A 14,423-nucleotide genomic window follows, 5' to 3' on the forward strand; every position below is an offset into this window, starting at 1 on the left:
CAAACTGATATGAGAATAAAATAAGTGTAGTGGAGATCAGGTTGCAGTGAATGTGTTGTAAGATTACATGTGATAGGATTATAAATGATCATAATAGAGTTGGGGTAACACTTGTAGTTAAAAAGATGGTGAAAAATAGGCCTTCGCAGTTTGGACATTTGAGTTGATGAGATAGAGAACAATTATATCACTAGAGACAGAAGAAGACCTAGAAAAATTATCACAAAAGTTATTACAAATATTGAAAAATAAATAAGTTGAACTGAAATATGATTTATGATACAACATTACGAAGTAATTTGACTTATATATCCGACTCCAATTGTTAATTTTTTAAGGGGACTCCACTTGTTGTAACTAATTAAAAACATAAAAGCATATAAATTTGTAATACATGATTTAACTTTATTTCGGTTGAAATTGTATATATTCTCGTAAATCCGCAGATTTTAAATTTGTTCTCATGCGTTTAACTCAGTTGATAGGAAAAATGCGTAATATATAAAATGTATGAGGTTCAAACTCCAACAAAAAAAAATTAAATATAGATTTTACATTTATACTTGCAACCTCTACATTGTTCCTTCACCACAAGCTAGTTCTTGGTTATGATTTCTTTTTTTTTCTTTAAATGATTATGTCAAGTAATAAATTTTGGCCCTCATTTTGGATTTCTTAAATCCTCAAAAGAGTGTTAAGTCTGCGAGAGAAAAAAAATTGAATTACGAAAAACATAAGTTATAGCTAAAAATAGAAAAATATCGATAAATACGAGTGAAGTAAGTTCTTTCAGTGATTGAATGTGTCTACAATGTTATTTAAAATTGTCTACTGAGATCTACAATGAAAGTTATAGACAAAATAAGTTCTATCATGATCATGGTCAACAAAGATTGTGTCCTTATGTCATTACTCAACTATAACATCATGTGATCGTGTGTGAAATCATGGAAGTTTCTTTGTACTGTTATTTTTGTTGACATTCCAAACACTCTTTGGAAGTGTTTCGGAGATTGTAGTCATGGTTGTTATATATTTAGATCAAAAACATTAATTGAACTTCGTGGTCAGAAAAATCTGCTTACTCTTAAGTTTTAATTTACAATATACATAAATGAGGAATAAGTGTTTCGTTATTCTTAGGTACTTAACAATTTTAAAAAAACTTTTCAATGTTTGTCCCTGCGATTTGTTTTATATTGGCTTGGCTTAGTTATACACCTAATGCATAAGAAACCAGTCATGGTGTAAATAAATTGTTCCCATTATTATACTGCATATTCATGACTTCTAGTACCAGCATCCCTTTTTAGTCCTTTTTTTTTTTTAATATTACACCTTTTTCATATTATATCAATGTACATATTTCTAAAAAAATAGGGTGTGTCTTGCACCTTGCATTATCTGTATCACCATTTCAAGTAAGTATGCCATCAACAAAAAGTACCAAGAAAATAATTATGCTCCCAGCTACCTTCTTGTTGGTACAAGTCCTGCAAACTTTAATCACCAAACATACGTGTAAATCCTTTATCTTGTGACATATACACTTTCATGTTCGACTCACCAATTAGATTAGTGTTTTCACAACCATTCGCCATATTCCCAAATCATAGTTAGCTTCCATGGTAAATAGAACTTGCATTGATTTAGTATCATAACCTATTCCTTCCTTTAGACAAAATCATTTGGCAACAAAACGAGTAGATCTAAGATATTTCGCTCCACCAATTTTTTCTATAAACAATCTACAACCAAATTTTTTTATATCCTTTGAAACATCAACCAAATTTGATGCTTTGTTTATGTTAGTTGATGCCAAAAGGAAGAGTTCAATTGACAATCTCTTTAAACAATCTAGAATGTTGGTATAGACAAACTATTTTTTGGACAAAAAAAAATGCACTTTTTTAATGGGAACATGAATTCAGATATACATGTAATTTGAGGACCAGGGTGATCGGTACACAAATTTAGTTACACCGCAAAAAAGTTACTATTAGCATCAAAAGCACAATAAAGCTCACGAAACAATAGACTTGATTCAAAGTAATTGGGGTGTTAAGGAAAAAAAAAATATTAGTTTTGGGAATGAAGAGAGTGGAGTAAAACATCATTCATGAAAAAGGATTATACATGGTAATTCCTAGCAAGGAATCAAGGCTGAAAACTATACTCAGAGTGGATTTCCTGTTCCCAGCTCTGGCTGCCATTGAAATCACTGGCTACTTTCTGCTAGGAACTTGAAAAGGCACTTCATTCAATGTAATTCAAATTGGTGTGTGGGAAATTGAACACAAGCATTTAGTAATGAGCAAAAGCGACCAAGTAACGAGCAAAAGTGACGAAGAAAGTTAAAAGCTAAAAACATCATAATTAAGTAGAAAATGTTAGTATAATGTAACAGATTGCGCAGGAAACATGCAAAAATGATAAACTTGTCAAAAGGTCAAAATATAGCTGGTTTATGCAGTTGATAAACATGGATCATGACGACGTTCAGCAAATCATATACATGAAAACGGGGTCACTTCAGTTGAGAAAGCATACAACTGCTACATGTAAATCCCAACGTAATTGTAATTCATACATATGATTGTTTCTCTAACTGTTCTGTCAGATATTGCAGAAAATAAATCATGCATACATTGGAACAGCACGACAACAGTAACAAGAATAATACTGAAAAAAAGATAGAAGGTTCAAAGCCAGTGCCACAGAATCAAACAAGCAAGCCCAGCATCAGTAAGCGATAAGTCAACGGATTACAACACTTGTCTACTACTATTCATATAAACTTTTTTTGTTTTGAATCTTGATAGAAAGATTTATGTGGGAATATCATCAGAGATCAGACAAATACATAAAAATCTGCAGAGAAGGAATAGTGTGTCTGGAAGGCACATATTTTGGTTGCAGTACCTGAACTTCTAATTGTTAATACAAATTTATCAAGTACTTAACAAGAAATAACTTAAAACATACTACCAAGGCAAAGAAGAAAAAAACAACACTCCAAAAATCAAACTGCCCCAAAGATTGAACTTCCCCAGAAGAAAGGCCACAACATTCAGAAGGAAAAATTAGAGTTTTAAGTGTGAAGTGACTGAATAGCATACCTTAAGTCCATCTCAAACTTCTTCATTTTCCTTCGGAAATGGTATGATTCACTATTTTCTATTAATACATTAAATGACAAGAAAGAAGGTATTGCTTAACCAAACAATAAGTAAAGCCTGAACTGACCAAGTATACATGGGTCAGTGTCTTTGCAGGACAAATCTACAAAAATAAGAGAGATAACATGAAGAAAGCTACTTAAATGAAAAGCCAACTGAACTAAAATTTTCAATGAATCAGTCTCTAGTCTACATAGTGACACCACAATCACAACATAAGTTTTCAAATGTCTTTTTCATTTTAACTGAATTCAAGGGTCTTTTCAACTAGTTCTTTTTCATCCACGTGAATCAGACAATGTATTCAATGAATTACTAGTAGGGGTGAACCACTTCCCAGCCCCAACCAAAAACTATATCTAAAACCAATTTTAAGAAACTAGCTATTTGTTAGCACAAAATAACAGGCTGATTTCGTTGTTTTCCAAATTCGGTAAGTTTGTTTGATTATGATAACTAAAAACCGGTGGCGGAATTGGATATCTATATTCAAATCAACTGTCTGATTTTCAATCTCTCGTTTCCATGGATTTGGTGAATTGCAATCAGAACTTTCTGGTCTTTCAAAGAAGTTTCAACCAGGAAGCCCTCCACCACTGCCTGTAAATCAGTGTCCAAGCTCTCAAATCCAAAATATCCACTTTGGACGGCATTGAGCTTGTCATATGTATCATCCACCATTCACCAATCACTTTGCAACGAACTGATATATACTGCAAAAATGGATAATGCAGTTTGGTTTAAAAAACTAATCTGCATAGATGATTAAGAAACATACATGTTTAGGTTTTTTAAAAATCCATCCATGCACAGCCCTACTTACTAGAGAACCCACTGAGGTGCTCGCCAATTAATTAGAATTTAGAATAAACCATAAGTGCAACGATAAGAGCATGGCTGCAAAGGTCAACATGAAATCGTGTCCCAATTAAACAGGGTTAATACAACTTACATTTCATCTCAACTAAACAGGGGTAATACAACTTATATAACATATTAGAAGACATGTCAAATGTTGCACAGATTATTGCTACATAACGAAACAATGCAAATATATTTTTCCAACAAAGCCATCTATTATTCATTCGGAACAGTTCAATCAATAAAAGAAAACCAAAATAGAAGCTATTATGCAAAATAGAATAGTGTGTTTATCATCAACAAACGGCAAAGTTTCCAATCATAACATCCTTAAAATACATCAGTGTGTTAAAGAAGAAAATAACAAGCATTAGAGAGATTCCCAAAACACATACTTTGTAAATTTGTTTCTTCAATGTTCTACACGGCAATGCATACAATAGAATCAATGTCCCAGTAAGCTTGGGTCCCCTATATACTCAGCCATGTGTTCAAATTCAACATTGAGCCTCTCATGGGTATCAGCATCTTTAACAGTACCAATCCCCTTATCCGAATCCCTCTCAATAAGACTTCCAAAGGCACCCTTATGTCTACCAGACAATACAAGAACAGGTCCCCCTCGTCGTGGAATAGCCGTCTCAAGCATATCTTGAGACACCCCTTGAATAATCTCCCTACTCTCATCCATAGATATATCACACGTAGTAGGCCCAATTACATCCAAAACCTCTCCTTTCTTCAAATAAAGTCTCCCCCCTTTCAAACTTCGGCTAATCACCCTTACGCGAATATGACTCGTAAGCCACGAAACCTGTTTCCTCCCCTTCTCTTCCTTACCACCAACACCACCATTACCATTCACTCTCCTCTCGTCAACCCCATCCCTGCCCCGCTTACTCTTCGACCCTTTCTCCTCATCACGACCACGAATCTTCAAATCCTTCAACTTCCTTAGACACCTCTCCTCCTCAACCGAACCCAACTCCGCAACATCCTCCACTTTAACCTTAACCTCCTCACCACTGCCCAAAACCCTCAAAACAACAACATCCTCCCCATCTCTCCCCACAACACTAGCTTTCAACCCAACATCCCTCCCTCTCACAATCCTAACAACTCTCTCCTCCTTCTTCTTCCTCTCAGTCTCCCCCCTCCCATTCCTCTCGCCTTTCTTCGAACTCGGAGGTGGCAAATCAGCCACAAAACCCAAACCCTCCTTACCAGTCCTCCTCTTCACCTCAACAACCTTCACATCCTCCTTAGCATTCTTCCCAATCCCCATTCCTTCTTTCCATCCATACCCACCAAGCAACGCCGCACCGAACCCCTCCACAGGTACATCCTTATACTCATCAAACCCCATATCATCAGGCAACCTCTCCATATCATCCTTAAATTTCTGCAACATAGAAACCTCAACCGAAGCCTTCGGCCTCGGCGCATCAACAACAACATCATCAGATTGTGGTTTTTTATCATTGTCACGGAGATTGAGACCATACGATGAATTATCGGGTTGATCGGAAACTGTGGTATCAGGTACAAACGTGAGGGAATGGTCAGAGTGTGAATCGGTGATTGGAAGATCGAGATTCTTCATTTTCTTGTGGGGACGCCATTGATTTTCGATTGGGGGAATTAGGGTTTTAGGAATTAGGGTTTGGGGTTTAGAAGGATCGAATTCAGTGATTAATTGCTTTTGTTGTTGATTTGTGGAAGAATCTTCGTTGAAGGTTTTTGAGGGTTTGTTCGATTTGGAGGATGATTTTGAAGATGGGAGAGAGAATGAAAGTTTTTCCTTCATTGTTGATGTTACGCGATTCAACAGAAGAAGAACGAAGAAGATGAAGAAGAAACTTAATTGGTTTTTGAAGAAATGCTGAAATTTAATTTGATTCGATGAATTATTGATATCATACTCCTTCCCCTTTTTCTCTCTCTGTACAAGAAAAAATAATCGAATGCTCAAAAAAAAAATTGTTTTATTCTTTTTTGAAAGAAAAAAATTGTTTTTTTTTCCGTTAAATATATGTATTTTATGGTGAATTTTAGGGTGAGAGTTTAATTAAGTCTCTCGCCTGTGAAGCACGACAAAAATATCGTAAGATTAAATTAATGGTCCTGATTTATGAAAAATAAAAATCAAAACATTTACACTTTCTCTCTCTCATACAATCTTACCCCCACTTCTCTCTCATTTTTGTGTGAATAGTGTTCAACCCTATCTCAACCGCTATGATGTTGTTTATGAATAAACGTAATTCCATTAATTCATTCATGCGTGAGAATGAAACTGCCTGAAACACGCTTTGCAAAAGATGAGAAATTGTTGATGATTATTGAAGGACATTATTTTATTTTCAAATCCTTAATTTGCTCGGTTTCAGATTTTTTGACATGTGAACCATTGTTAATTAGATGATCCATCGAGGGTCCAATTTGTTATCTTCTTTGGCCACTTGAATCTAAGTGTACTTAACTTAGATGGTATCAGTAGCACGAAGATGGAAGATCAGAATATGTCCCAACTGGAGATGGAGAGGTGGAGCAATATACGGTGTGAGAAAATGTAAACGTTCTTGTTTTTATTTTTAATAGATCAGATCCATTAATCTAATCTAATGGTATTTTTGTTGTGGTTTACCGGTGAGGGACTTAATTGAGCCCTCACCCTAGAATCTGTCGTATTTTATCCCTGTTTTTTTTTTTTTAATCAAAAGGAAGATTAAAATAAATAAAAAGAAAGACATACACCGACGGAGGACATTAGACCTGATCCATGTACAATTCAAATGGGGATACAACAATATTGTGAAGTCTCGATACTTCAAAATGGATGACTTATCGTATCACCTGCGTATCCTGCACCGATATCTGTCTGATACTTCCTGATACGTATCAGAAGAGTATCCGAAGATTAAATTTTATTTTATTTTTTAAAATAATTATTCGATACTTCCCGATACATATATGAAGAGTATCTACACTGATACCTGTCCCAATACTTCCCAATTAATGTTAACTTAACTCTTGAGTATAGTTGGTGCTTCTTTCTTGGATCGATATAGTATAACACTAACAATGTATCTTTTGGATATAGTATAGCTCTTATGGTGCTCTTTTTGGGATATATTGTGTATGTAATTGACTAATCGTCACTCTCTTAATCGTCAATATTATTTATATTTATGTTGATGTGTTACGAGCCTATGACTAATTTATTTTGTTTATTAATATATTTGCATATTAAAAAAACGGTAATAATTAAAGTGTACATTTAATTTATAATTTTTTTTTATTAACGTATCTCAGCCGTATCGTATCTTGATTTTTGAAATTTTCACGCAACAATATAAACCAGACCTAGTGGATCCACCCTAATCTATCATAACAAAATTTCATTAATCACAGGCGCAACCTAGCGAACCTGTGTATGCGCGCGAAACCAAGTTACAAAAAATAACATTGCGAAGAACAATTAGGGTTTAAAGTTCGGCAAATGGATCGACCGCTAACACGGTATCAAATCCAAGTGCCAACAACTCCCTGAATAATACAGCAAGCATAAAAGCTGTTTTCAAGCATGAAGAACCCAAGTGTCTCTACCGACAAGACCACTTGAAACCTGCAAATCTCAACAGATCTGGAAACATCATAGAGTTAGAATAATCAAGCCACCAAACACAACAGGTTTCAAATACACGCGTAAGGACCCAGATCGAGGGATGAGTCCAAACTTTAATTAGTGACAAGACCCTTTATGTTTTAAAGAACAATACCCTTTCGGAAAATATGAATATATACATACATTAAAAGATAATGGGTTATAATTTATAAAAATTTGTTAGGGAGTATATTTTATTTTTTATTCTTTTTATAGTAATGAGTTAATTTTTTTTATTTATATTTATCATATCTAATTTTTTTTAACGATATTTAGATCATTTAATGAATATACATGTTTTTCCTATCGTTATTTTCTTTAATTTTTTTCTCCTACCAAACCACTAAATTATCATCTTATTTTTATTTTTCTCATTGACTAAATTGGATATTATGATTTTTCTTAAAGACTAAAATGGATCTTTACTCTAAGTGTTATCTTTTTCTCTATTGGCTTTGATCTCTTTAATTTTATTCCATCCAAAAATGTCGCTCCTATGACTAGCCCTTGATACATATGACCATTGTTGCTTCCTGATCTTAATGTTGTATCAATCATTAACTATGGTTTTGATGGAGGAAAACAATATTTTATATTGGGTTATTAAAAGAGTGGTGTGTACAAAGGAACCAAGAACTCCAAACGAGAAGATACATGGGCGAGAAATTATGGATATCCATGTAGGAAAGTAGTTGTATAGCCTTCGGACTTGGTCAAGTCCATGTTGCAGCTTCTTGGACTCGCACTAATCATCAGTATGACCCTAGTTGGACCTAATAATAGCCTCCAAGACCGTTTAAGGCTTGGTGGCTATGCTCATTCGTTACCCGATTCAACGTTAATTGTCAGACAAATCAACATCAATTGTTTTTCGATCCAGCATCAACTGATTTCAATGTCAACTAATTAAGATGCAAATGATAATCAAATCATTCCACTTCAGCCTAATAGAAAATATATGACTCGACTACTTTTTTTTTTATTAGCAGCTGATAAATTATGGTCTTGGTTTTCTACACCTATAAATACAAATTTATACTTTGCATATTTGAAGGATATCTGGAAATCGTGTGGTAGAGATTGTACATGACCGCAGTGTGGGATAGTAATTAAAGTTGCTCTCATTAACATCTGCAACACTATCTGACACTCTAGGAAACCAAGAAAGGTTTCACAACATAAACACTCATTATTAGGGTATCCTTATCTAGAAACAAAACAAAAATGTCAACCACTTCAACTGTAAGAGACTTCACCGTCCTAAAAAATTTCAATGTGGACATTCATCTTCGAAAAGCTTATATCATCAAAGTAGTAAATCATCTTGATTAAGTGTATCAATTGCTAACATAAAAAAAAGTAGTATTTGAACTTGGAATATAAAAGAAGATGGTTTCTTTTATTTATTTTTTTTGGTATTTTTTTTTATCAAATGATAGCTTTTATTTAAAGTATAAAATATATGAATGCACAACATTTTTTTGTAAAAAAAAAAAAAAAAAAAAAAGCACAACATCTTTTTTTTGACAGATTTTGTTGAAGTTTTTATTTTTTATGTCATCTATCAACACATTGTTCTTTAGTGAACATGTATGTGACACCGACACTTCTGATTGATGATATGTTCCGTGTCCATTTTTGATTGACGATTCTGTTATGTTTTTATATAGTTTTTAGGCTTAATACATTCCCCAGTCCCTTAACTTATTTTATTTTCTCAGTTTGGTCCTTTAACTATAAAATGTCTCAATTTGGTCCCATAAATCTTTTGTCGTTTACTATTTTGGTCTTATCTGTTAGTTTTTAACCTTAAATGTCTAAGGTGAACCAACTTTATAGGTGGCCCACCATAGACCTTATTGAATCTTTTTTTTTAACGGTTTGATCTTCTTTTTTTTTAAATGGAGACCTCTGATGATGAGTGTCTACTAATCATAATGGTGCACCATCAACACCTATCGTTTTTACCTTTATTCATCTTCTTTCCTCCTTCTCTTCTTCATATTCATCTCAATCTTCATACATTCATAACAAATTTCAAACACTCCCAGAAGAAAAAAAATTAAAACTCATAATTTTTTCAACAAAAATAAATAGAATTAAAAAAATCATGGATTTCTCTTCAAATAAAAATTAAAAAAACTGAATCTCTCTTTTGTTTCTCCTTCCTCCTTCATTCTATGTGTAAATTAAATATATAATTTCTCAAATTATATATTTTTTAATTAATTTTTATTTTCATCCCCCATCTTCTTGTTCATCATGATGTTCATTAATATTCATCGTCTTCATACAAAATTCAGAAAATAAATAACAGTACATCTTACCCATTTCTTCTTTGTCGCTCTCCAATCCCACTTATCAGCTCTATCTCTCACACTGAGAAACGGACGCTACACAACCTTTCTTCTTCTTTCTCCGTAACATCACCAATGACATCCACTGCCACCATAACCACAACTTCAACCCAATCCAACAATCCCTTCGCTTCAGTCCAAACAACAACACCTCTACCTTTCCAAGTTCCACTTCCACCTCCAAACTCTCAACATCCTAAATCTAATTTTTAAATGTTTTAAATCAAACCAAAGAGCAAAATCAGTTATTTATTAAAATGTGAAATTGAATTTGGAATCGAGGAAGAACAACAACTCTCTATTCTCTCTCTCTTTCAATCTGTTCCTCATTTCTTCTTCTTTTCTCTGTTTTTTTTAATTCATGATGATGATGATGAAAGGAAGCAAAAAAGGGTTGAATTTGGTTTGCTTGTTGTTGAATCTGTGTTGTTGCTGTTGTTGTTGATGTGTTGATGATGATGAGAATTTGTAGAAATAGTTTTTCCGGTTTTTTTTTTTTTGAATTGGGAGAAGTTATCTGTGATGTATTGCTGCTGTTGTAGTTGTTGTTACTGATGATGATGAGAATTTATATTTCTATGTTTTTTCTCGGTATGTTTGATTTTTTTTTTCTACGGTTGTTGTGGTTGCTGCTTTTTTTTTTTTTGAAAAGATTTTAAAGTGATTAATGGATTTTAAAGTGGAAATAGGGGAAAGAAAGATTTGGAAGTGAGGTTAAGGATTTGGAAGTGATGAATAAAAAAGGGGGTTATGAATTTGGGTTGAAGTGAATTAATTTTGTGTTCTTTTCTTCTTCTGGGTTTTTGATGAAGGTATTATGATGATGAAGGTGAAGAACAAAGGGGAAAAGAAGATGAAGAGAGAAGATGAAGAAAACTGTTAAAATCAAGTGTGGATGGTTCACTCTTATATATTATAGACCTGCAATCAAGTGGTTAAAATAATATCAAGAATAATATACATTAAAAAATTAAAGGAAATGATCAAAATAGTAAATGACAGATGATTTATGGGACCAAATTGAAACATTTTATAATTAAGGGATCAAACTGGGGATGTATTATAATTAGGGGACCTGGGGATGTATTAAGCCTAGTTTTTATTTGTTCCATGGATATAACATGTAACATCCCGCTAATTTATCAATAGACCATGGAATTAGCTGAACGTTTCATGAAAGAAATAATTATAAAGGATTATTTATAGGGAAATGTTAACTAGTGTCCCCGAGACATTTGTTAAGAATTACTCCCTCCGTCTCTAATTATAAGACCCTTTTGAGAATTTTTTTGTCCCTTTTTATAAGACCCCTTTACTACATTAATTATTTTTTTACATGCATGCCCCTATTTATTATACATAATTTTCTTCAATCAGCAATAAATATCATGTTGAAAACATAAACCAATTCTCTTTTAAAGGATAAAATTGTAAAAACAATAGTAATTATAAACATATTTAATACAAATATCCACTATCTTAATTCCCGTAATTTTTTCAAAAGGGTCCTATAATTAGGGACGGAGGGAGTATAAAAGAAAATATTGTCTTGAAAATTGTGTATTTTACTTTTTGAAAGTTAAAAAAATGTTTTTTTCAATGCAAAACTTCACTTTTCTTTCTACTTTTAGTTCCTTAACGAGTGTCCGGAACACTGGTTAACAAAATCCTTATTTATAATGAGGAATATTTAACTTGTAGTGCCGGTTAAAAACACATGTTCAGTTACCGTATCAATGTCAATTAATCGTGGAAAATTGTTGTTGACACATTCCATAAGGCTGAAGCACACAAGTAAAATACGCTTTTGCCCCCTCGGCACTTAGCTACCGAGGGATTTAAAAATCGGCTGCAATTAACTACTGAGAATTTGTTATAAGAACAGAACAGACATAGGAGTTTCCAAAACTTTATTGTTACGTTTTTTGATCTCCTAGGTGCGATTTTCAGCAATTTCAAACCATTCCAAGCCAATTTCAATCACAAAAACAGGTAAGTTTTTTGAATCCTATTGCATTGTTGTTTTGTGGTCGAATTGTTTTTTTTTTTTTTGTTAAATTTCGATTATATAGGTTTTATTGATTTTATGATTTCATGATATGTTAGGATAATTTAGGTTAGAATTGTTAGAGAACTTTTATTGAATTGTTAGGTTTAGGTTTTGATGAATCGGTGTAGAATTGTTAGAATTGTTTAGATTTAGGTGTAGGTTTTGATGATAGTTTAGGTTTAGGTTTAGTTTTTGATTTTACAATTTTACGGCATTGTTGTTTAGTTTAGGTTTTGATCGCCATTTTTTTTTAATGTAGATATGTCTCAGAATCAGGGTAATGTTCAGGGTGATGAGAGGAACAAAAAAAAATCACCTATGACATGGCACATAATTGTTTGTGATAGTTCCAAAAAAAACAAGAAGGGTTCGAAGGTGCCGGTGTACAATCAGTCGAGGTTGAGGAGGAGCGGGAGGACATGCTATTTTGGTCCTCAACCAAAAGAAGGTGCCCCAACGAAGCGGGAAACCTGATTAACCTTTGTAATGAGGAAGATGTGTAGTGGCTTGTAATGCCTAATTGTGTTGGATCTTTTTTTATGTTTTATTTTTGTGTCGCGCATATTTTGTTTGACATTATGGTACTTAGAATAAAATCGCATTTGGAATAATTTCGATTAAAGTTGCGTTTTGAATAATTGCGTATTCGAATAAAAACTAATTAAATCTAACGTGAATTCAACTAATTAAAATTGCGTAATGAATAAATAAATTCGAAAAGTGAATAAATAAGATAATTATTGTTCCATTCAAAACAACATGTATCATGCATATTCAACTATATATGTTATCACATTACATTGCATTACATTACATTCCAGAATGTAACTTCCAACTGCAACAATCATCTTACCCCTGAATGGGGTAAATTCAAACTTGCTAAACAGCAGGACTCCAGCATGCGATGAGCATTTTAAATGATGATATTCATGTGTCAAAAGAATGAGATGCATTCCTTGACACATGAATATCATAATTCAAAATTCTCATCGAATGCTGGATTCCTGCCGTTTAACAAGTTTGAATTACCGCATTTAGAGGAAGACAATTGTTGCAGTTGGACGTTTGTACCTTCCAACTACAACAATTGTGTTACCTTTGAATGCAGTAAATTCAAACTTGCCAAGCAGCAGGACTCCAATGTTCGACCGGCATTCCCATAGTTCCATTCAAAAGATTAAATTCTTGTTAGGTTTGGTTTAAATGACGGTATTCAAGTGTCAAAAGAATGAGGTCCATTCCTTGACACTTCAATACCTTCATTTAAACCGACCTAACAAGAATTTAATCTTTTGACATGAACAATGGAAATGCCGGTTGAACATTAGAGTCCTGCCGTTTGGCAAGTTTGAATTACCCCATTCAAAGGAAGACAATTGTTGTAGCTGGAAGGTGCATTCATACCGTACCTAATGACGATCTTCTGGCGGAATCAAACTTTTGATGATATCTTCAGTTGATCTCAGCAACGTCACCCGCATATCGATCCACTGGAACATGTTGTCCTCCCAAAACATGCTCGTCACGTTTTCGTCGTTCGTTAATTCCACCCAAGTGAATGATATTCTCCCCTCATCGAGCGTTGGACGTTTATACCGAACGTGTTCCACCCTCCTTGTGTCTCTGGGGTTGACTCCTTGGTTGAATTAAGTCAGTTCATCCTTGAGATCTCTTAACGTTACACCAAAGCACCGAACCTTCAACCTCTAAGGTTCTCCGCCGTTGAATTGTGCATGAACGTCGAACCACCCGGCCATTGTTTCAAACCTACACAATAAGAAATTTAAAAAAATCAATGAGAAACTCATTCAAACATTTCATCAAACACTTTATGTGCACATTATACATGGACTCTAAAAATCATAAAAATAATCCTAAAATTATAAATCATATACTCTTCCTAAAATAAAAAAATTAATCATATACTAATTATTCAACTTATAACATAAATCATTCAACTTATGTTTAACATAATTTTTTTTTTTGTTATAACATAAAATATAACAAAATTATTCAACTTATATTTACTCTAAAATTCTTACTAAAATAAAAAATAAATATAAAGCACCAAATTAAAAAATAACCATAAAATTTTAAACTATAACATAATCATCATGCAAACATTTTAACTAAATTAATCAACTAACATCTAATCTAAAATTGATTTATAACATGTAAATCTAATTAAAAACTAAAATAAAAAAATAAATATAAAACACCAAATTAAAATATAACCCTAAAATTTTAAACTATAACATAAACATCATACAAACATTTTAACTAAATTAAGCGACTAACATTTACTCTAA

General features: G+C 33.1%; 1 protein-coding gene across 1 annotated transcript; it reads right to left on the reverse strand.

Annotated features, from left to right (window-relative positions):
- Positions 1-2,514: 2,514 nt before the first annotated feature.
- Positions 2,515-5,995, reverse strand: LOC11428554 (protein MOS2). The gene is made up of 2 exons (XM_024783352.2): positions 4,436-5,995; positions 2,515-3,892 (listed from the first exon to the last, which is right to left on the reverse strand). The coding sequence occupies exon 1, from the start codon at positions 5,845-5,847 to the stop codon at positions 4,486-4,488; it is 1,362 nt and encodes a 453-aa protein (XP_024639120.2). The 5' UTR covers positions 5,848-5,995; the 3' UTR covers positions 2,515-3,892; positions 4,436-4,485.
- Between the last annotated feature and the right edge of the window lie 8,428 nt (positions 5,996-14,423).

This window comes from Medicago truncatula, chromosome 1 (assembly GCF_003473485.1).
Source record: "Medicago truncatula cultivar Jemalong A17 chromosome 1, MtrunA17r5.0-ANR, whole genome shotgun sequence".
Taxonomy (NCBI): Eukaryota; Viridiplantae; Streptophyta; class Magnoliopsida; order Fabales; family Fabaceae; genus Medicago; species Medicago truncatula.